Here is a 21,831-nt window from a genome sequence, read left to right on the forward strand (position 1 = left end):
ATTCTATTAAGATCACTTCAGATATAGGTAGATGGAAAACCATCTACAAGGAAAATACAAATTTTTAAATTTTTTCTGTTGCCCTTTGCCTGTAAAAAAAATCAAAGATGGCTGTGCATTCCACAATGAAACATATGGCCATCATTGATTCTTTATTTTCGCCTTACAAACTCTAGGGTGTATAGTCAAGCAGCTGCAGGCAGCAGATGGGAGCCCCCATGGATTGGGTCCCACAGAAGTTTTTCCTGGTATCACAGTGGACCTGTCTGATCCTGGGTTACCCTCTTACAGTAACTTCCAAAAGGCAGAAGTCAGTTAGTTATAAAAGGCTGATTGGAATAAGTAGCAAGGCGTAACTTGGTCTTATCTCCAGTGAAAAAAAAAATAATATATAGCACTCCTTCAAAAAAATTCAAATATATTTATTTAGAATACACTTCAGTTAATTGAGCATTTTTGTACAGGAAGAAATAAGAACAGCAAACTGCAACTGTGACAGTGTTAGTAAATCTTTCCCTATATGTAGAATAAAAGTCAGTACAGGTATGGGATCCTTTATCTGGAAACCCATTATCCAGAAAGTTCCAAATTACGGTAAGGCCATCTCCCATAGACTCCATTATAAGCAATTAAGTTTATAAAATGATTTCCTTTTCCTCTGTCATTATAAAACAGTACCTTGTACTTGATCCCAACTAAGATATAATTAATGCTTATTGGAGGCAAAACAAGCTATTGGGTTTATTCAATATTTAAATGATTTTTAGCAGACTTAAGTTATGGAGATCCAAATTACGGAAAGATCCCTTATCTGGAAAACCCCAGGTCCCGAGCATTCTGGATAACAGGTCCCATACCTGTACTAATAGACTTGTCTGTATGAATGCATGGTTTACACCAGTCCTTGCCAGTATGGATCAGTATGGATGCTATATGGCTAAATGACTACCATGTTTATAAAATGGATGAACAATGTAATGCCTTGCAGAGCAGACCTATGTTCAAAATCATCTGTCCCTCTCTGGCTAATGATCTATTGAATTCTGGGCAAATGCTCCATATATGTTTTTTTTTCCCCCTTCCACATATACAGTACATTTTAGTGGTAGTCGAGCAACTCCTTGAAATGTTAGGCACCCTTCAGCAACTATAACTGCTTACCTCATACCCCTGCCCGATACTGCTCTTTGCTAAAAACTGCACCTGCCCAGGGTATTTCTGTAGAAGATCATTTCTTCAGCTTCAGCTTTTCTTTATTCCAGTAGATTGAAAAGCGGACCTTAGATGCAAAAAGCTGCCTGGGCCCGAAGAAAAGAAGAAAGAAACTAAAGAAGACTGTGGCATATGAGCTCCTACAGAAATACCCCATGCTGGTGCAGTTTTAAGTGAACAGGAGCTCAGGCCCAGATTATCAGGTAAGCGATTATAATCAATGGGGGGGGTCCATAAGATTTGGCACCCCCTAGTGAGACCTGTTCTTCTCCTTTAAAATGACTGGAAGCTTACAAACTTTACTTTTTAGTATTGCTCCATAAGGAGATATGTGGGTTGTCATCTCAGATTATATCAGGAGTTGTTAACTATCCCCATGTAAATGTTAAAAAAATGAATCCAATAAAGGTTAAGGTTCCATTGCCAGCACAATGCCAAAGTTGTATCAGTTCAAATAAAATGGTCATTATGGTAAAATATGTATTAAAACATCTTTGCTGACTTTTCAAATTTAGATTGTGACAGAATTCTAGCAAACTTGCAGCAGTTTTGGCCATAGTGTACAATGTTATACATTACTTCAGAGCACTTGGAATTGTGGTGCATAACACTGACGTTTTAGTTAAACTAAAAAAAAAAAAAAAAATAGTTGAACTTGGCAAATTTCTTTTTTAAATTCCAGGTAGGGAAACATTTGCATTAAGTAAATCTGCCAGTTAAGCAGATGGTACCAACATAATTCACAGCAGTTGTTCATCATTTAGTTCCTGCCTCAGTGAACACTGCAACTTTAGTTCCCTACAATGTACACACTCGCAGGTACATACTGGGCTCAATTTCAAAAACCAACGGACCTCTCAGTATATTTCTGGAGTAGGGGAGGAATAAAGGAGTAGCTGAAGGAAACTATTACAGAGACATATGTACATACAATATGCAGACAGTGCCACACCCCCATGAATTGAGGCCCATGGAACAAACACACTGAGAGATTTCATGTTTCCTTGTCCTTCAGACCCAACATTGCTAAATTCCTTTAGTTCTCATTTAGATATTTCAGAATAAGGCTTTTCTGATCAAGGAGTAATGACTAAACAAATTGAGCAAATACAAACACGCCATATTATTCGTTGCAATCAAAGCCCAAATAAAACTATAAACACAAATATATTTCATAGTTCCATTTGATTTTCATGCATTAATCAGAACACAAGCTCTAGTAATCATGAGAGGGATTTTACCAAAATGAATAGTTCCTATGTCATTGCATATTCCAAAACTCATTCAATTATTATCATTTTTACAAGTATAATAGTCACTGATTTTGCATGTATAGAACAAAGAACAACATCATGGTCACAGCAAGCTAAACCTGCCAGACTGAGAAAATATGTTGTCCATGCAAGCCAATTCATTTGTCTCACCTCCCACATATATACATTGTTCTTTACTTGAGAGCGCTTCTTTTTTTCACCAAGAAATGGTCCAAATTTCTTGCCCCTTTGAACTTGCCTTCTAGCCCAGACACCTAGAAAGAAAAAAATGTAAATATTAAAAATAGTGCTTGACTCTTTATTGTACAGTATTGATTAGTATTATTGTATTAGTATTGATTAATAATGATGTAACAACAGCTAGAAATTTTTTTTACACTTTCCTTGTTATAATCATTGTTATACACAATACTAAAAAATAACAACTTGACCAAAAGGGTGGTGCCCATGCTTATGCAATGTACCAGTTTTAAGTTGTTTTTAATATGCAAGGAATATTGAAGGGGTTGTACACTTTTCTTCCTTGTGAGCCACAGTCAAATGTAAAAAGACTTGGAGAGCAATACAAGCATCATAAAAGTTCATGGAGGAGCCAAATAAGGGCTAAGATTAGCTATATGTAGCCTCTATGCACACTATCAGCTTACAGGAGGCTTTATTTGGTAGTAAATCTTGTTTTTATTCCACCTAAACTTGCCACCAAGTCAGGAATTCAAAAATAACTACCTGGTTTAGGGGCACTGGGAGCAACATCCAAGGGGTTGGGGAGCAACATGTTGCTCACGAGCCACTGGTTGGGGATCACTAATGTAGAGAGTGATATTCTGAGACAATTTGTAATTGGTCTTCATTTTTTATTATTTGTGGTTTTTGAATTATTACATAGTAACATAGTAACATAGTAAGTTGGGTTGAAAAAAGACATACGTCCATCAAGTTCAACCATAATGCCTATACCTAACCTACCTAACTACAAGTTGATCCAGAGGAAGGCAAAAAACCCCATCTGAAACCTCTCTAATTTGCCTCAGAGGGGAAAAAATTCCTTCCTGACTCCAAGATGGCAATCGGACCAGTCCCTGGATCAACTTGTACTAAGAGCTATCTCCCATAACCGTGTATTCCCTCACTTGCTAAGAATAAATTAAAATTAAATAATTACGCTTTTTGTTCAGCAACTCTCTAGTTTGGCGTTTCAGCAGTTATCTGGTTGCTAGGGTTCAAATTGCCTTAGCAACCAGGCAGTGGTTTGATTAAGAGACTAATTGTTTTTTGGCTGCTGGGGTCAGTGACCCCCAGAGTCAGAAGAAGGTGGCATATCATTTAGAAAGTATGAAAAATAAATAATATAGACCAACTAAAGGTTATCTTAAAGGAGAAGGAAAGGCATTTTGGCAATAGATTAGTCACAATAGAGCAAGCTATAAAAACACAATATTTAATCTATAGAAAGATTAACCATACCAGAGTAAACGGCCCTATAAACTTGGTCTCAGTAGCTAAGGTTGGTCTCAGTAGCTTCCGTGCTGCATCTCAAACTACACAGCACAGTTGGGAGGGTGAGCGAGAGATGTTTGGAGGGGGGAAATGGGAGGGGGAGATGGAGAGAGGAGCAAACTGAGCAGACTCATGCCGTGCCCTAAAGGATTTTTCTGAGAGCAGGAAGTCTGACACAGAAGTATACACAAAAGAAGACAAAAAATCCTGTATTTCTTTTGATAGAGTGCAGCTTTTCTGTGCTCTTCTAGTGCTTATGGCTGTATTTACATAATCTTTCTAATAAACTTACTTAGTTTTTAACTTTCCTTCTCCTTTAAAGGTGTCATTTTTAAAAATATATTACACTGTGTACCTTGTTTATTTTTCAGTTTAATAATGGTCTTGTCTTTTAAGAAATCTTTGGGTAACTTAAGAAAATCGAAACGTTGCAAATGTTTTTCCATCTGCAATTTACTTATTGCCAGTGGGAAAGCATTTGCAGGAGATTAGTCACGCACAGTAGCAACAATTTATCGAAGGCAAGTACCCTAAAGTGAATGAGCATTAGCATTCCTTAGGCACATGGTACTGTTAGGGCCATGGCAGATCAGGAGATAAGTTGTCCATGACAAATCTCTCTTGTCGCGGGCAACTAATCTCCCTGATATTCCATCCCACCGGCTTGAATGTAAATCGCCGGTGGGATGGCATATCCCGAAATCGTGGAAGTTTCACGGCGCCGCATATGCCATCCCACTGGCGACTTATGTCCCCGTCTGCCACGGCCCTTAAAGGGGAACTATGGTGAATGGGAATCTGCTTAACTTAACTCAGTTCTGACAGGCAGCTTTTGTTCTGAGCAGGGAGGAGTGGGAGTGGTCCAACCATTGTTTACTGTCATCTAAAGTTCAAACCCCACCTGTCTTCTTTCCTATCTGATAGAAAACCTGGAAAAGACTTTGAAGAAGGTCTAAAAAATCAACTCAATTTACCCCTTACATTGACTGATACTTAAATCACACATTGTCTAGGTCACAAAGAAACACACAGAAATGTATTTCTTGGTTATTTATGAGAAAAACATGAAAGACGCCACATCACATCACTTATTTTTTCTTTGTTGAGCAGCAGCAATTAAGTTATTTAGCAGAAAGGCCCAGAAACTTGAGTCATACCTGCCAAATGATGCTGGGAGTTGTAGTTAAACAATAACTTTAGGGTATCCACTTGCACAATCCCATAAAACTACAATTTACCTTTTGTAATTGTAGTCACTCTTCATATAGAATATATAGCCATTTCTTAAGAATACATGGATGGACTTTAGGCAAGGTAACAATCCACAATCATTCACTAGAAATTCTTTTTTTCTTTTTTTTTTTTTGCTTCCATTCTGGCACGCACCAGATCCTAACCTCGTTAAAGGCAGATGCAGACGCATGCACAGGTGAGCGCACATTCCCCACCAAGAGAAATATCCATGGTGGAGGCTGGGGGCATTTTTAATTTTTTTTTTAAAAAAAGGCACCCAAGAGCCGCACCCTAAATTGTGCCGCCCTCAGGTGCCTTATTATAAATATACCCCTGTTCTACAGACTAACCAGATGAGCCTGATTAGACTTAGCTGGCTAATGAAATGTCTAAAGACCTGGCTAGTCAGGCTGCAGGAGAGCTCTGACTGAGACATTTAGAGAGGTGTCTGTTAATCCACCATACAAGAGTCTATGTGCCTGTACACACACAGTGCAGAGATCTGTAATATTGCTGCAATTGATGTGTGACTGGTATGGAGGAAGTCTCTTTTGTTACACTTTTATATGACTATTGAGGTAAGATTTGTATGTGCATGTGTAAGTTGCAGGAGGGGTGACTGGCAGCGGATCTATGCCTGCTGGTGAGCTACACAAAACCTAAATGCAAGTGCTGTGTGTATGTGGATAGAAACAACTGTTATATGTACAAATTCAGTTTCAGTTGCCACAGCAAATCCGCTTTCGCTCTGCTATGTCACTCGCACATTTCTGCATCACTGACACAGACCAGGGAGCCAGAGATTCTGGAGGGTGGGGGATGGGAGGTTGCTTCAATAATTAGCCATAACTTTGTAACAGCGCTAAATTTTTAAAAGCTATACATTTTCAAAATGTTTGCCTAGACTTTATATTTTAAATATTATAAAACATTTTTTATTATTGTTCCTCTTTAAGCAGTGGTAGCAGCGTAGAAACATGGTGCTCCTATCAGTTCAGGAAGATGAATCCTTCTGGAGAAGTGTAAGGGAAAGTTTTTATTTTGTTACCTGTCCACTGCTCAAATACCAGACAAGGCTCTATTACCATCATTTGATGATGGAGGACCAACATCAATTTACAGGGCAGCGTTAATGAAACACACAATTCAGGAGGCTGAGGGAATCATTGGAAAGAACTAGAATGGCTTCCTGTTTTTAAAAATGTATTTCTCATAGCTTTTCAACAGCTTAACCCATGCTCATTTAGCCTAACTTCATTTGACAGTTGATACAAGTAAGCTTGTATATAAAGATCAATTCCCCTACAATCACAGGTTAGAACCCATAGTACACTAACAAAGTACACTGACATACAGAAATTATGTACCATAGGACAGAATGATTATTGTGGTTATTGGAGGGGTCTTATTTACTGGGATCAGTGTAATTTACTTAAAGGAGAACGAAAGGCATTTTGGCATTTTAATGCCAATAGATTAGCCACATAAAATGCTATATTTAATCTGAAGAAAACGTTACCATACCTGAGTAAACGGCCCTAGAAGTTCCCTCTGTTTGCTTAAGATAGCAGCTGCCATTTTAGCTCAGTCTCAGTAGCTTCAGTGCTGCAGCTCTAGCTAAGATCACACAATCTGATGAGAGGGGGAATGAGTTCTAATCAATCCTTATTGCTGGGGGGAGGGAGGAGAAGGGAGAGAGGAGAGAGCTGAGCAGACTTGGTCCCCTGGAATGAAGGATTTTTTTGAGAGAGGAAGTCTGATACTAAAGAACATGTTTACACAAAGGAAAATAAATCCTGTGTTTCTTTTGATAGAGGACACAGTGCAGCTTTTCTGTGAGTGCTTATGGCTTTATTTCCATAGACCTTTCTGATAAAACTTACTTAGTTTTTACCTTTCCTTCTCCTTTAAAGGGTTGGCCACTTTGCTAAAAGTCTGAGGAAGTATGTAGAGAGAATAATGCTGCAGTAACTCTACACTTGGCAAACATTACAAAATATGATATTCTGATGACAAGTATGACATTGATGAGAAGGATGTCAGTAAGAAAGAAACCATTTCTTGTGACAGAATAATAAGCCTCACTGGAGAACAAATTTGAAGAAAGTATCAGAGAACCTTCATATCAAAGCAAAAAAGTATTTCAGTCTATAAAGTTAAAGAGCAGTTCCTATAAGAAATGCCAAAATAAATGAAATCAGGCGGCACTGAGATGTGTCAAAATGCATCTAAGCGTGCCTCTGATATTGATGTGTATTCAGCTTTTGACAGCTGTTGCACAGAGCTGGTTACTATTGAAGTGCATATTTTAATCAAGGCTTTGATGTTTAACCCATTAAGTGTCATGGATTCCATAATTTATGGAGCTAGAATTAAAGGACTGTAGTTCCTATGCTTTTTAATTCTATGTTTCCAGCTCTTTGACCTACACTGCACCCGTGTTTACAAGGCAATACATGGCAAAAGTCAATGAGCATGCAAATGGGTGTACAGGTACAGGCTTCTTCTCATATGCACCTAATGCAAATAAATAATTCTTCTTTGACAATTCTGCTTTTCTCTTCTAATGGCAAACCCTTTGATCTAATATATGTGCAAAAATACAAATGCCAGTATATGTGAAACTCAAAATTTGAAATGGGAGAAAAATCCTCAGTTTTTTCTATCGGAATATGGCCCATAATTTGGTAAATCTTGTTATTACCCCTATCATTCATATTTAGGATGATTTATCTTTTGTTGGGGCATATAAACAAACCAAATTCTGGATTCTGTGCATCCTTACATACGACACATAAAATGTATGCAGAGGGCTTACTTGGCAGCAGCCAAGGTGTTACCCAAGAATGGGGCTCCTACTTGCCACATAGTTGGGCAAACCTGATCATCCAACTGTTTTGTAGACCCCTGGCATTTATATTTAGGATGTTTTATCTGAGAACCTAATTATATATGATGTAAATGCAAGCATTGATATGATTTGCAGAAATTTCATTAAAGCAGCACATTTTAAGAAAGCTTTGTGGTCTGATAGTTTAGAGTAGAAATGATTTGCCATTTTGGATTCAGAAAAATGTGCACTTTCTAAAATAATTATTTTTTTTTGTTATGGCTTTACCCCAAATGAAATGCAGTAAATGCATTGATTTTAACATATTTGGAATGACAGCCATGATAGTTCATAAGCACTCTTTAAACTGGGGCCTCTACATGCCTCATGGTTGGGTAAACCTATGCAAAATGAGAATCAAACTGTTCCGTAAAAATAAGTCTTGCATTTACATTTAGAATGATTTATGTTCATACCTAATAACTTGTGGGACCTAAGATCCTGTAAATTGCAAACTCTGGGGCGATTTTTCAAAATTGTCATACAATTGCAATAGGGTACTCTAGAGTAGAAAGACATATTTACCCATTAGGATGTGTCAGTGTGTGCTCTTTACAAAAATGTATGGTTTCCTGGGGTAAACCTACTCTTAGTGGAATGTGTGGCCTTGCTGTATGGAGCAGTGCTTTGAAAATTTAGTACTGTACTACTGGGAGTCTTTGACCTATACAAGTTTTATCGACTTATACAAGTCAATAAAACTATATATATTTGGTGTTGGTGTGTTTGGAAGGACATAAAGATCCCCAAAAGTATCTTTACACATAATACAACATTTTGTTCAATATATTTTATATATATATATATATATATATATATTTTTTTTTTTTTTTTTTGGCTATTCAGAAGATTAGATCTTGTTACAGCAGTGGATTAAAGACACACCTTTTACACTGTTTTCCTATGGTCCTTGCCCATAAAGCTACTGTTTGCTGCTTGTGGTGAGGCACTCAGGAGAGCAGAATACCTTGATCTGGAGTCCCATATCATAGGCCAGTGAATATATCACATACAGCAGGGAAAATAAGTATTGAACACGTTTTTCTTAGTAAATATATTTCTAATGTGGCTATTGACATTTTTACACATAACTTAAAGACTTATTTGTTTTGATTTCTTTGTATGTGTGGATTACTTGGGTTGTTACTCACATCTTGTGTAAATGTCATGTCAACAGCCCCATTAGAAATATATTTACTGAGAAATACGTTGATGTGTCCAATACTTATTTTCCCTGCTGTATTACAACTAAAATTGTCATCAAACCTCATCAGCTAATTAAAATGCTGACCAGGTTAAACATCTGAAGACTACAGTGTTATAAACTGTCTCATGAACACAAACGTACAACTGAATTTACAAAGAGTAGTATAATTGCAGTTGAAGCAGATTTTTTTAATCTTTTGATAACCTGCAATTTATTCATTAAAAATATAATGTAAGTTACTAGTTCCTAGAACTTACATCTGAAGACCACACTGCTTACCAAGTCTCCTACTGTCCACGGCAGAGGGGGAAAGACTCAGTTCTTCAGGAAGCCCCCTATGTATGTGCTCAGGCACTTCAGTCAATGTCTCAAGTGCTTCTGCAGATCTTACTGAATCCTACAATAGAAAACACAACTGCAAGATAATTAACCATTCTTCACATTTTATAATACCCCTAACACAAATTGTATTCCTTTTTTTTTCATTGTAAATGGACAGCAAAACCTTTGTGTCATCCCCAGGTTGACAAAACACTTAAAAAACCCCAATTACTAAACACGGGGAAACAATTTTTATATGACTGTTAATTTCTAAGCAGTTACTTTTTAAAGAAGTTGCACACTGGATCATAAGTTCTGGTCTTTTGACAACAAGAGAGAGTGTTACTGCAAATTAGTAGGTGAGTAGGTGCAAGGGTAGAGTTATTGAACTTGCTTCAGGCCTCTCTGGTGGCATCAGCTAGAAGGCTAAAGAGTGCTAGCGGTGCAGAAATGTCTGAAGTTATCTTTTAACCTTTTAATCTTTTTTAATTTTTTTATTGGCAATTAAACTAAACAAATAATATGCATTAAATAAAGAAATGGGTTACAGCAAAAAAATGTCCTAAACAATCAATTTACTGTTTGAACAGGAGATACCCAAAATTGAAAATAGAACAAACAGATTTATATGACTGCCTAAAGCATAAATATTTTGATAAATTCAGAACTGTAACTGTCTTTCCATAAACCAAATTGCAATCAACAGCATTGTAAAAATAAGTTGAAAAGCATGTATGTCTACATGTTTCCAAGTGCAGGTAAAGCTTGTTAACTTTCTGGGCTCTTTGCCAAAAGCTACTTTTTAATTAAATTTGTATCTTTTTTTAGTGTTCAGTGCAGGAGATCAAAGGGAAATGAGGGACTTTTCAGTAAGAATCAGGGCCTGCAGGCTGAGCTGTCAAAAGAGGGACTGTCCCGAAAAAGTGGGGACAGTTGGGAGCTATGACTATCGTGCTTCTTATGATGTAGCTTTTATTGCTAAATTACACTGTGTGCATTGCAAATAAATTTTTTCTATTATTTTATTTTAACCAATAAATGTATTTTTTAGTTGTAATACTAGTGTGATGTAAGGAGTTAATATTCCAAGACAATTTGCAGTTGGTCTTGATTTTTTATGTGTTTTTTCAGTTAATTAGCTTTGTGTTCAGCAGCTCTCCAGTCTGAAACTTCAAAAGAAGTCCAGACAAGAGACTGAATTATGAATAGGAGGAGACCTGAATAGAAAGAGAAATAATAAAATATACCAATAACAAACTATTGTTCTGTGAAGCTACAGTACAATTTTATTTATGGCTCCCCATTTGAAAGTTGGAATAAGTCTAGAAGCAGCTCATTCTATAACATACTAAGGGGCTGATTTACTAACCCACGAATCCGACCCGAATTGGAAAAGTTCCGACGTGAAAACGAATATTTTGCGACTTTTTTCGTATGTTTTGCGATTTTTTCGGATTCTGTACGAATTTTTCGGATCCAATACGATGTTTGCGTAAAAACGCGAGTTTTTCATATCCATTACGAAAGTTGCGTAAAAAGTTGCGCATTTTGCGTAGCGTTAAAACTTACGCGAAAAGTTGCGCATTTTTCGTAGCGTTAAGTTTTAACGCTACGAAAAATGTGCAACTTTTCGCGTAAGTTTTAACGCTACGCAAAATGCGCAACTTTTTACGCAACTTTCGTAATGGATAGGAAAACTCGCGTTTTTACGCAAAAATCGTATTGGATCCGAAAAATTCGTAAAGAATCCGAAAAAATCGCAAAACATACGAAAAAATCGCAAAGTACCGATCATTACGAAAAAAACGCAATCGGACTCCATTCGACCCGTTCGTGGGTAAGTAAATCAGCCCCTAAAAGTTAGCTTAAAGGTGAACTACCCGTAATTAAACTGATGTTAAATAGAAAGTTGTTTAGAAAGACATAACTAGTAGAATTAAAGGAACAGTAACACAAAAATATTTATATACCTTATAAGTCACAAAACATCTCTAACATTAGGTCTAGGCTTTCCCCCCTTGCCTTTTTTAAATGCTTCATGTAGAATTTTAGTGACAAACTGCTCCATAGCAGCACGGTGAAAAGGCAAAGGGAGCTTGAATTCCTGTGTGCACTTAAGCTTATGTAGTTTAATGTATGTATCAGCTTATGTAGTTTAAATTTATGATCGCAACATTACCCCCCAAACTGTCTGAAGAAATAGAAACATAAATTTAAACTGCATACACTGATAAAAAGCTTAAGTGCTGAAGGTCCTCAGACACGAAGACAACTTCCGGGTCAGTGCACACAGGAATTCAAGCTCCCGTCGCCTTTTTGCCTTGCTGCTATGGAGCAGTTTGTCACTAAAATTCTACATCAAGCATTTAAAAAAGGCAAGGGGGGAAAGGCTAGACCTAATGTATATAATGACCTGGATGAATGAGAATCTTCATAGACTTAGAATGACATATGACTTTACTGGGAAAAATGTTACTTTTGGTACAGGTATGGGAACCGTTATCCAGAAAGCTCCGAATTACAGAAAGCCTGTCTCCCACAGACTCCATTTTAATCAAATAATTCAGATTTTTAAAAATTGATTTCCCTTTTCTCTGTAATAACAAAACTGTACCCTGTATTTGATCCCATCCCAAGATATAATGAATCCTTATTGGATGCATAACAATCCTATTGGGTTTAATCAATGTTTTATTGATTTTTTTTTTTTAGTATACTTAAGGTATGGAAATGCAAATTACAGAAAGACCCCTTATCCGGAATACCATTGGTTCCACGCATTCTGGATAATGGATCCTATACCTGTACAACCTATATAAATAGTCTTTTAAAATGCAAATGCTGAATTGTGTTGGCCAGCTACTGTGTATATATTTATATTTCTGTACTTTTCTTTATGGAGTCCAGGGAATACTGTGTATTCCTCTTCAGGTATCCAGCACAGCCATACTGTTTTTCAATAGGAATATGTGTGTAGGTATGGATAAATGTATTTAGAATGCATTACAAAGATAAACAGCGCTGTTTAAATAGGCAGGAGGCAAAGAGACTTTTTGATTTTGGCAAGCTTGGCATGGCACATTACATGACAAACTGGATGCTGAATTATGTATGGTGCAAATATATCCACATATACACATTTTAACAAGGGTGCTTATTTATATCCAATAAAAAAAAATCTGTGCAAGCATGGCAGAAAGCAATTCTTTAGTCAAAACGGCTTACAATGAAATTCTTCTCAAAAAATGAACTGTGGGTTTCCTACATCCAAAAATAATCTAAATAGCAGATGTAATAACAGACAGCTCAAGAGTTTTGGCAAGATGGCTTTTTGCTGTTCAAAGCAATCTAGCCAAACAAACTTTGGAAATAACATTTATATGTTAAAACAGTTATATAGTATTTACAGAACATGAATGATTTCTTGATTTTAGTTTAGGTACATGATATATTCAACCATAAATAATTATGAAACTTGAACTTTTTATACCCAATAAAATAATAATCTTCACTATAGTAGGCAGCAGTTTGGGTACTTTACAAAACACTTAAGCTCTAGAAGTGCCCTGTAGTTTTAATTTAGTTAATCAAGGAACACCAAGACTGATGCCCATTTCAGACCATCTATCACATTACAGCAGTACTTGGCACTGCACTCCAACACTATGATTCTTCAATAAAACCAACATCAATTTGCGGTGGCAAGTAACACACTTCTTTTCTTACATGGAATGAAAAATCGGATAATAATGATTCTAGTTATTGGTAACATTGACCTTCAGATTCTTCAGATATTGTGAAAAACATCGAATCAACTGAATTGTACCAGATGAAATAAATATTTTTTTTTAAAATAGCTGAATCTTACCTGTGCATTTTACGCTTTCCAGGGGATCAGAAAAAAATGGTGTAAAATTTTGGGAAAATGCTAAATCAGGGATATATTTTATGCATTATATATTGGTGGAACCTCAAAAAAAAGTGTAAAATGAAGGAAAACTTAAAAACATGGTATGTAAAAGTGATGTTACTGTAAATACTTTGTCTTCAAAAAGCACATTTTTGACATGTACTGTGCAGAAAAATCTAAAAAGCTTACAAAATGTCCCCCCAAAAATAATAGATGTTCTGTAATTAAACATTAAAAATAGGACTGAAAATATGTTTTTGCAAAACCAAGCAAAGCCCTGAGATCTGTTTGGTATGCTTTAAACTGCTGAGCATCCTGTGCTGTGTGCATACGACCAGGCAGATGATATAGGGAAACTGCTTTACAAATAAAAATAACAGTAGCTGCAGTGATATAAAACATCTCTGGGTTTTTCTTTGCATAAATTACAAATCAGTTTTATCTACTGTGTGAATTACAAACTCGTTTTATCGGAAAAAGAATTGATGGAAGTGAAAGGTTTGTGGTACTGTACATACACAGGTCTAATATTAATAAATATGCAGCTAAATATAGGAAATAAACAAACTAATACAGAGGCATCTTCTTATACAGTGAAAGCAAAGTGGATCAATCAATTTTGGGTAAATACGTTTTACCACATCTGTGTGTTTAGTGAATTGTTTTAAAAAAATATTGACATATTATCAGGCTGTGATAGAGCATGTGGCGGTCCCTGTTTCATGTGTCAATTGGTTTTTCTCCATTTATTTGAATAGAATGCAGAAATGTAGTATCTTAGTTGCGGTCACCCTGCATGCACTAAGAGCAATTGTCAATGATGTGCCCAAAAATACCCTTTCACTGAACACCACTGCAATTGCTGTATTTCTGCTGGTAGACTTCACATAATAATAATCATTGCTGCAGTTTAAAGCAGTAATTTAAAGGGGAACTCTGCCCAAACACATCTTAAGCTTTTTAAAAAGTAAATATAATCTTAAACAACTTTGCAATATACATCAATTAAACAATTTGCAGCCTTTTCAAGATTTTTATTGTAATAATATGGTTTGGAACAGTTACCTAAGCCTGCCCCCCTGTTCTTCTGCTTATCTGGCTGACTACTTTGAGACTCCTTTGAGAATTTTAACAGTAGTCGACTGTCCTCAACCTGCATCCTCCAAATTCCATAATTCCCTGCACACGTGTATCAATAAGGAATGAATATCACAGTGCAATACATTGTGGGTTATGTAATTCCTGCATGCTGTCTGTAAGCTGTGGAGAAGTTGTTACAATTTGTACCATCAATGTTTTAGTCTCTCCTACCATGCCAGGAAATCGACCCCCAAAAAAAAGCATAAGTAGATAATTCCGGGCTGATCACTGCTCCATGTAGCCGAACTCAGGCAGAAACTATGCCAGTCAGTGCAGCTAAACTGAGCTGAGGATGAGAACTACAGTGAATAAAATATATTTGATTGCTTTTCCAGGCAACTATCATCTAAAAAACGATTAAGGGTAATTCATATGCTGGTCAATGGGGGGCTCACAGCACCTGAAACTGCCCTGTGTGCCACGTCGCTAATGTGAAACAAGAAAACTTACTTCCCAGGTAAGCTGTGGCTTGGGCATGTGCAGTGTACTATGCATGCGCGAGTGTCAGTGCTAGGGACACATGGTAAAAGGAAAGCACATGTACTCTCAGTTTTCTACCCAGGCCAGTACAGTACAGGGGAAACAGCCCAGGGAAAAACATTTTCAGTTAAAAATATTTTGTCATCCCAAGTGAAATAGCTTTTCCTTTTAAAACCATTTCTGGGAAATACAGCTATTTATGCAGGAAAAACTAGCACTATACAAGTAATAGACACAGGTGCACTCATGACACAGTATATAAATGTGTTTGTGGAAAACTCACCTCGTTCATTCTGAACTTTTGATGTTTTCCAGAAAGTGACACACACAAACCTTGAAGATTACATGAGTCCTAAACAGAAAAGAAAGTATTACTCTTAAGCATTGTTATATTGCAGTTTTAAATAAACCAAAATAAAACCAATAGCAAATGAAAATAAAATACCTTGTGTCTAACTAATTCTTTAAGTGACTGTTTCAGCCCCGTGGGATAGTATATTGCACACAGTCCTACATAGAACCCCTAAAAAGTTTTTCTTATTTCTACATATAATGCATATGTATTGCATATTTGGTATCAAAATGTTCAGAAAACCCTTCCATTCATAATAACAATTTTTTTGTCTTTGGATCCTACTACATATGAAACATGTGAAAAGATAAGCTGATATAAAGTGCAAGCTTTCAGTCAGTTAACGCTCTACATTTAAACTGACAACCAAATTGGTTGTATTTGAAGGCATATAAAGAGATCTCTATTCTGTACGTCTCTTATGAAAAATATGCAATTTTTAATTTTTAGTTTAGTTTTAATTAGATCCAAACGTTTTGTTACAAAAATAATAATTGCACTTGGGGCACATTTACTCAAATTTGTGTTTGTGTAATGTTCGTGGGTTTTTTTTCTACCACGACTAAACTACCTTTTTAAAAAAAGCATGAATGTCTACTCATTTGTTAAAACCACAAGAAAACGCAGACACGAAAAAAATGTTTTTAAGAATTTTCAAGAACTTACAAACAAAAAAAACACAGAAACCTCTAAAATCATAAAATGAATAAAGATTGATACAATTTGCTCAGTACAACTTCCATTGACAGCTATTAGATGGCATATTTTTACTTTCCGATTTGCCTTAGTTTTGACACATAATTAACGGCAAAGAAATTGCATTTGTCTCTGCCAAAAATTTGAGTTATAGTGAAAAAAAAAAAATTACAAAAGTTAGTAAATGCCCCCAAAAAGAGTTCAAATAGAGTTAGCCATTCAAATAGGAAAAGGCTGCAGCCATGTTTGGCTGCATCATTTTAAACACCACTGTGAAGTTCTGCACTTTGGGAGACATAAAAACTTTCAAGCTGGAGTGCACTAAGGAATGTGCACTGAACATAAAACAGCACATGAGCCTATTCCTTAGGCCAGTGCTGTCCAACTGGCGGCCCATGGGCTGACCCACCTGTGAGGCCCCCACCTGTCTGGCAGCTTTGATGGCTTACCTTTGTGTAAGATTTTAATAGTATCTGAGATTAACTGGCATTGCTCACACCTCAGATTCAGGGTGTAATCCTCTGTACTGTTCACACCTTTAAGTTTCTGCATTATTCACCCCCTCAGGCTCAGTCTGTAAGCACCCACACTGTTCACACCTCAGACAGACTGTAGGAACAGTGCCAGCATTGTGTCACTGTATGTACTACCTGCCCTATGCTGCCTATGTGTATGGCACACAGAGGCAGCATAGGGCAGGCAGAGCATGGCACACACAGGAAGCATAGGGTAGGCACAGTATGGCCTACCCTACCCTAGTGAAAATATGAAAATAAGACTCTAGCAAGCAGATAGCTGCTGAAATGCCAGCTGCTGAACAAAAAGCTAAGTGAAAAAACATAAAAAAAAGACCATTTGCAAACTGTCTCAGAATATTACTGTCTACATCATAGTAAAAGTTAAGTAAATGGTGAACAACCCCTTTAGTGTACTATATATATATATATATATATATGTATATATATAATATTGATAATGGGTGAGTGCAGAGGACCTCTTGTTTCTGCTCTTTGGGAGCAAGTATGGTCCTATCTGATATACTTGGTTCTAGTTATAAATTTGCTATATATGCTTTCGATCCAGCTTCTAAATCTGTGCAGTGGGGGAGAGTTTGCATCATGTAAAAGGAAGGCTTTAAGGTCAAGGTTTACACAAACAAGATTCACTAAGCAGTCAAGCAGCAGTGCACATGAAAGTCTCTCTCATCATAAATATAATATATATACACACACACATTTAGCCTGTGGTAGCTGGCTGTGAAATAGTTAAGGGAAAGGCATGGATCCACAAGTCACTCATCAGCTACAAATAAACAGCTTCTTGAGACAAAACATTTGCCAAAACACAGATTACACTAGCAGCGACTATCAGAGACCTAGATTTGGGATAACGTGACTTAATCTTAGAGCCAGACATAATATAATCAAGGGCTGAAGCCATTTCATTTATTTACTTCAGCTTATAAATAGAGTGAACAACTCTATGTAAACCGCTGGCCTTTGTAGTACTGCACATTAAAGTTAATTTTGTAGCATTTTTGCAACATCAGAGAACTATATTACTGAATAAACACAAATGGTTTAAATGTTACCATGTTATATAACAGAAAGCTATACTTAGCAGCAAAGCCAATTCATACTATTACATGGGCACTTACAAAACAGTATGCAAAGGCAATGTGCTATTAAATATACTTATAAAAATGTAAAGCTAAATAAGCATATGCAATTCTTCAAGAAATAAGAGCAAATTTAAATGACTTCAGCAGTTTGGAATTGGCTAGCTCCTAGCAGTTCACAGAAAAACATATTGTTTCTATATTAAATCCATCTTAATCATGAGAATAAAGCAACTCTGTAATCCAGACATTAAATCTCTTAAAAAAGATCAGGGGTAAAAATTTTACACCTAGGATTGTGTCATTTCTTTGAAACAACATACTGGGGCTGAGTACAAGGGTGCATCATCCCAAATGTTGGAGTCACTACAGGTATAGGACCCATTATCCAGAATGCTTGGGACAAAGGGTATTCCGGATAATGGGTCTTTCCGCAATTTGGATCTCAATACTGTACCTTAAGGGCTGTGACACACGCGGACTAATCTCCCATTTCGCGGGCAACTAATCTCCCCGAAATGCCACCCCACCGGCGAAAATGTAAATCGCCGGTGGGATGGCATACACAGCGCTGCGATTTCCCGGAATCGCAGAAGTTTCCTCTCAAGGCCGCCGCGTATGCCATCCCACCGGCGATTTACATTTTTGTGGTGGGATGGCATTTCGGGGTGATTAGTCGCCCGCAACAAGGGAGATTTGCCACAGGCGACTAATCTCCCCCGTGTGCCGCAGCCTTAAGTCTACTAAAAAATCAATAAAGCATTAATTAAACCCAATAGGATTGTATTGCATCCAATAAGGATTATTTATATCTTATTTTGGATCAATTACAAGGTACTGTTTTCTTTCTACATAGAAAAAGGAAATCAGTTTTAAAATTCAGAATTATTTTATTAAAATAGAGTCTATGGGAAACGGGCTTTCCGTAATTCGGAGCTTTCTGGATAATGGTTTTCAGGATAAGGGGTCCGATACCTGTAATATTTACATTCCAATATAAACCATTTTATGAATGAACCCTTAATACTGATTTGTTACTATGGTGATTCCTGAATTGCAAGCAGTTTATAACTACCAGTCTTTTTTTTTTTTTTTGTAACAGCTAGTATTACCCAAGTCCTTACTTTTCCCCTGAGCTACAAAAAAAAATGTTCTATGGTAGAAATTAATTTAGATAAGAAACTTAAAATTACACTTCTCATTTCCAGGCAACTATGGCTTTCCTTACTCAGCTATACGAAATGGCTGCCATTAAAGCACATCTTTCTCAGTCAACCCCATCTGTTAGAAATGGCCATGCATTCCATGCTGCTCTGGCAAGTATAGGGTTAAAAGGATTCAGTCAGCACAATAACCACATATACATTCCTTCCTTCCTGTCACCTTGCAGCTATCTGCCAAGCCTATTTTATGTTTAAAAGTTTGCTTTGTCTACCAAGCGATGCTTTGTTTTTTTTGTTAACCTACATTTTTTTTTTAAAAGGCTTATTAAGAAGCATGAAAGGAAGTAAAACAAAAGTATGGAATGAATGCACAACTGGCTTATATTTCTCAAGTCATGAGATGAAAAGAAAAATTACAATCCTTATATCAGAAGGCAACTGTCCTTACAAAAATGCATCAAACACATTGAAATATAATGCAGAGATAGCAGAGCTGAAATGAATCACTGTATAATTGAGAAAAATATAAGGGGCCAGATGTCTCTGAATAAGAAATATATAATTGGCCAGATGTCTTTGTCAAGAAGAAGTAAAGTACTACAATTATGCATTGAGGAATCATCCTCATCCAGCTCAAAAAGGGCCACAGTCACCCCAAAGCCTCAGGACTGAGACCTCGAAAGAACACTTTCCATATGAAGACTGCTGCAATTGTGAATTCAATATTAAGCACCCTGGGCTGCGTGAAACCTCCTTTACTGACAATTAGTTGTCACAAAATAGGATTGTGTGGTGATAGTTGTTTCCACCACTACTAGAGAAAAAGAAAAATATAAAAAGCACTAAAACATAAAGAATATAACATTTGTACAAATTAAAATTATGCTATGAAAAAAAAATGAAACTACACAATGCGCTGAAGTTAATTTCTCATTTTATAATTATGCTCCAGGGTTAATAGATGTAAACGATAGGTGAAAATACAATCTCTTTTGTGTAGAAGCACACTATCAGATTGTGGCAAAATAAAAATAATGTTTCCTTTCCATATTTTCCAAGTGTTCTGTGCCCAATCATCCACAATAGAACAAAGCCACAGTGGGTGCAACTGGTCCTTACATCCTGACACCATGGCACGTGTGATTTCACCATTAAACCAATTAGTGGTGCCTCCCTAATATCTTCTTTACGAAGCTGCTTCTTACATAACCGATGGGTGCCTGAAAAGGTGTGTCCTGTGCGCGGCTGCATGTATGTATAAAACCCCATTACGTGGTTCCTTTTCAGACCCAAATAATGGGTTGGAAGACATGAATCGCCTATGCTCTTCCATGTGCCAGCCCCACAACATCGGTCTATGAGAGCCACCTTGCATGGCACATATTAATTATGGATCCTTGCTAGCTGCCAGTCATTAAAAATGACACTGAGATAATGCAACTAGTTGGAGAACAGTTTCTTTCTCTGTGGAACATGTCAGAGACATATAAATAAAGAATGATAAGTGATATCCAATTCCCAGCCATACCCTTCCAGGATGCTATAAACAGACACCCATCACCTGGAGCACCATGGGTCGGATTATGATCATTTTACTTAGAGCCTGTCAGGTCCTGGAGAATTAAAGTAGGTCTCTGGGGCACATTTCGAGGGAAATAGAAATCTCCTAGACTGGGTTGATACAGTCCCTAAAGTAGTTTTTTCCCATCACCATCCTTGTGGCAAGGCTTGCCCAAATGCAGGGTACAGGGCTGTGCTGAAACCTGTGCAGCCATGCAACAGAATTTCTCACAATAAAGCTCACACTTCAAAGTGTAAGGAACAATACAGAGCACAAACAAAGCGCCGGGCTCCTTCTCCCAGCCCCAGTGTTGTGCCAAGCAAGAGGCTGCCTGAGCATCCCAGGAGGCGAGCCATACACACGGACCCGTACCAATTCGCTCTCCAGATGGAGGTTTCTATGCCAACTTCCTGGGGTGCCAGTGCCCTGGCTGTGCTGCCCCGCTGCTTCCTATAGGACTGACCCGCCCATCGAGCTTGAGCACACAGCGCACAACTTACCTGCTCTGGATCCGAGTCCCACTGACACTGTCACACAGCGAGCAATCTACCCCGAGTGTAAGCTCCCAGCACAGGCCCCGGGACTGAGTAGCACTCCCAGCATGCTCAGCTTCAGCACCAGCCGAGACTAGTCTTAAAGAGCCCCGCGTCTCTTTACTGTGGGGAGACGCGGCCACTACAAGTAGCGAAGCTGTTCTAAGTTTTCCTTCCTATATAGAAATGAATCCACTAGACGTTCCTATATAAATGGGCGAGCGGGTGTGTTAGGCGCAGGGCGCTTTGTTCGTGACTGAAAGCTGACAGATAACGCAGCCAGCTCGCCTTGGGGGCGTGATTCCTTACTCCGGGCTGCTTGTGCCACCGCTTGCCTATTGTGCTCGGCTGCAGGGTCCTAGCTCTCCCAATGCAGCATGGCTCCTCCCACAAATCCTGCACTGGGGGGCCGCAAGGAGGGTCCCTTTTATTGGAGGGGAAGGGATAAGATGGGTCTCTTGAGGAACAAGGTGCCCGATATAGGGCACATAGCTGCTTATGGATTTTTTTTTTTTTTTTTTTGGGGGGGGGGGGGTAGGAGGCTATTCAAAAGGATACTGTCTTAATACAATAGAGGGATGGATGAATTATATGAACATCGGTTGGTTTAGAAACCCTGTCTGTCTGCAAAGAGACAAATTATAAATATATGGTTTTTTTGTTAAGAGTGAGCATTAGACTGGGAATAGGGTTCTCCATTCTGTAAAGTATAAAGATAGTTACTGAGGTGTCCAATAAAGACTA

At 37.6% G+C, this 21,831-nt stretch overlaps 1 protein-coding gene and 1 long non-coding RNA gene across 5 annotated transcripts in view; one reads left to right on the top strand and one right to left on the bottom strand.

The window, feature by feature from the left end:
• Positions 1-20,038, top strand: part of LOC108648190 — a 40,574-nt gene extending 20,536 nt beyond the window's left edge. The window contains exons 3-4 of one of the 2 annotated variants that reach the window (XR_001924943.2): positions 1,263-1,415; positions 19,314-20,038. This is a non-coding gene — a long non-coding RNA (uncharacterized LOC108648190). The remainder of the gene's footprint in view (positions 1-1,262; positions 1,416-19,313) is intronic. The other variant, XR_001924942.2, reaches the window with a different exon arrangement.
• The window catches only part of prdm2 (PR domain containing 2, with ZNF domain), a 66,059-nt gene extending 44,626 nt beyond the window's left edge, over positions 1-21,433 (bottom strand). Inside the window, exons 1-4 of one of the 3 annotated variants that reach the window (XM_031904876.1) lie at positions 21,055-21,433; positions 15,448-15,516; positions 9,593-9,710; positions 2,637-2,740 (exon numbers count right to left, since the gene is read on the bottom strand). In XM_031904876.1, coding sequence (XP_031760736.1) covers positions 2,637-2,740; positions 9,593-9,710; positions 15,448-15,456 — 231 coding nt within the window. In that variant the 5' untranslated portion in view covers positions 15,457-15,516; positions 21,055-21,433. 3 annotated transcript variants of the gene reach the window in all.
• Between the last annotated feature and the right edge of the window lie 398 nt (positions 21,434-21,831).

Source organism: Xenopus tropicalis, chromosome 7 (assembly GCF_000004195.4).
Source record: "Xenopus tropicalis strain Nigerian chromosome 7, UCB_Xtro_10.0, whole genome shotgun sequence".
Taxonomy (NCBI): Eukaryota; Metazoa; Chordata; class Amphibia; order Anura; family Pipidae; genus Xenopus; species Xenopus tropicalis.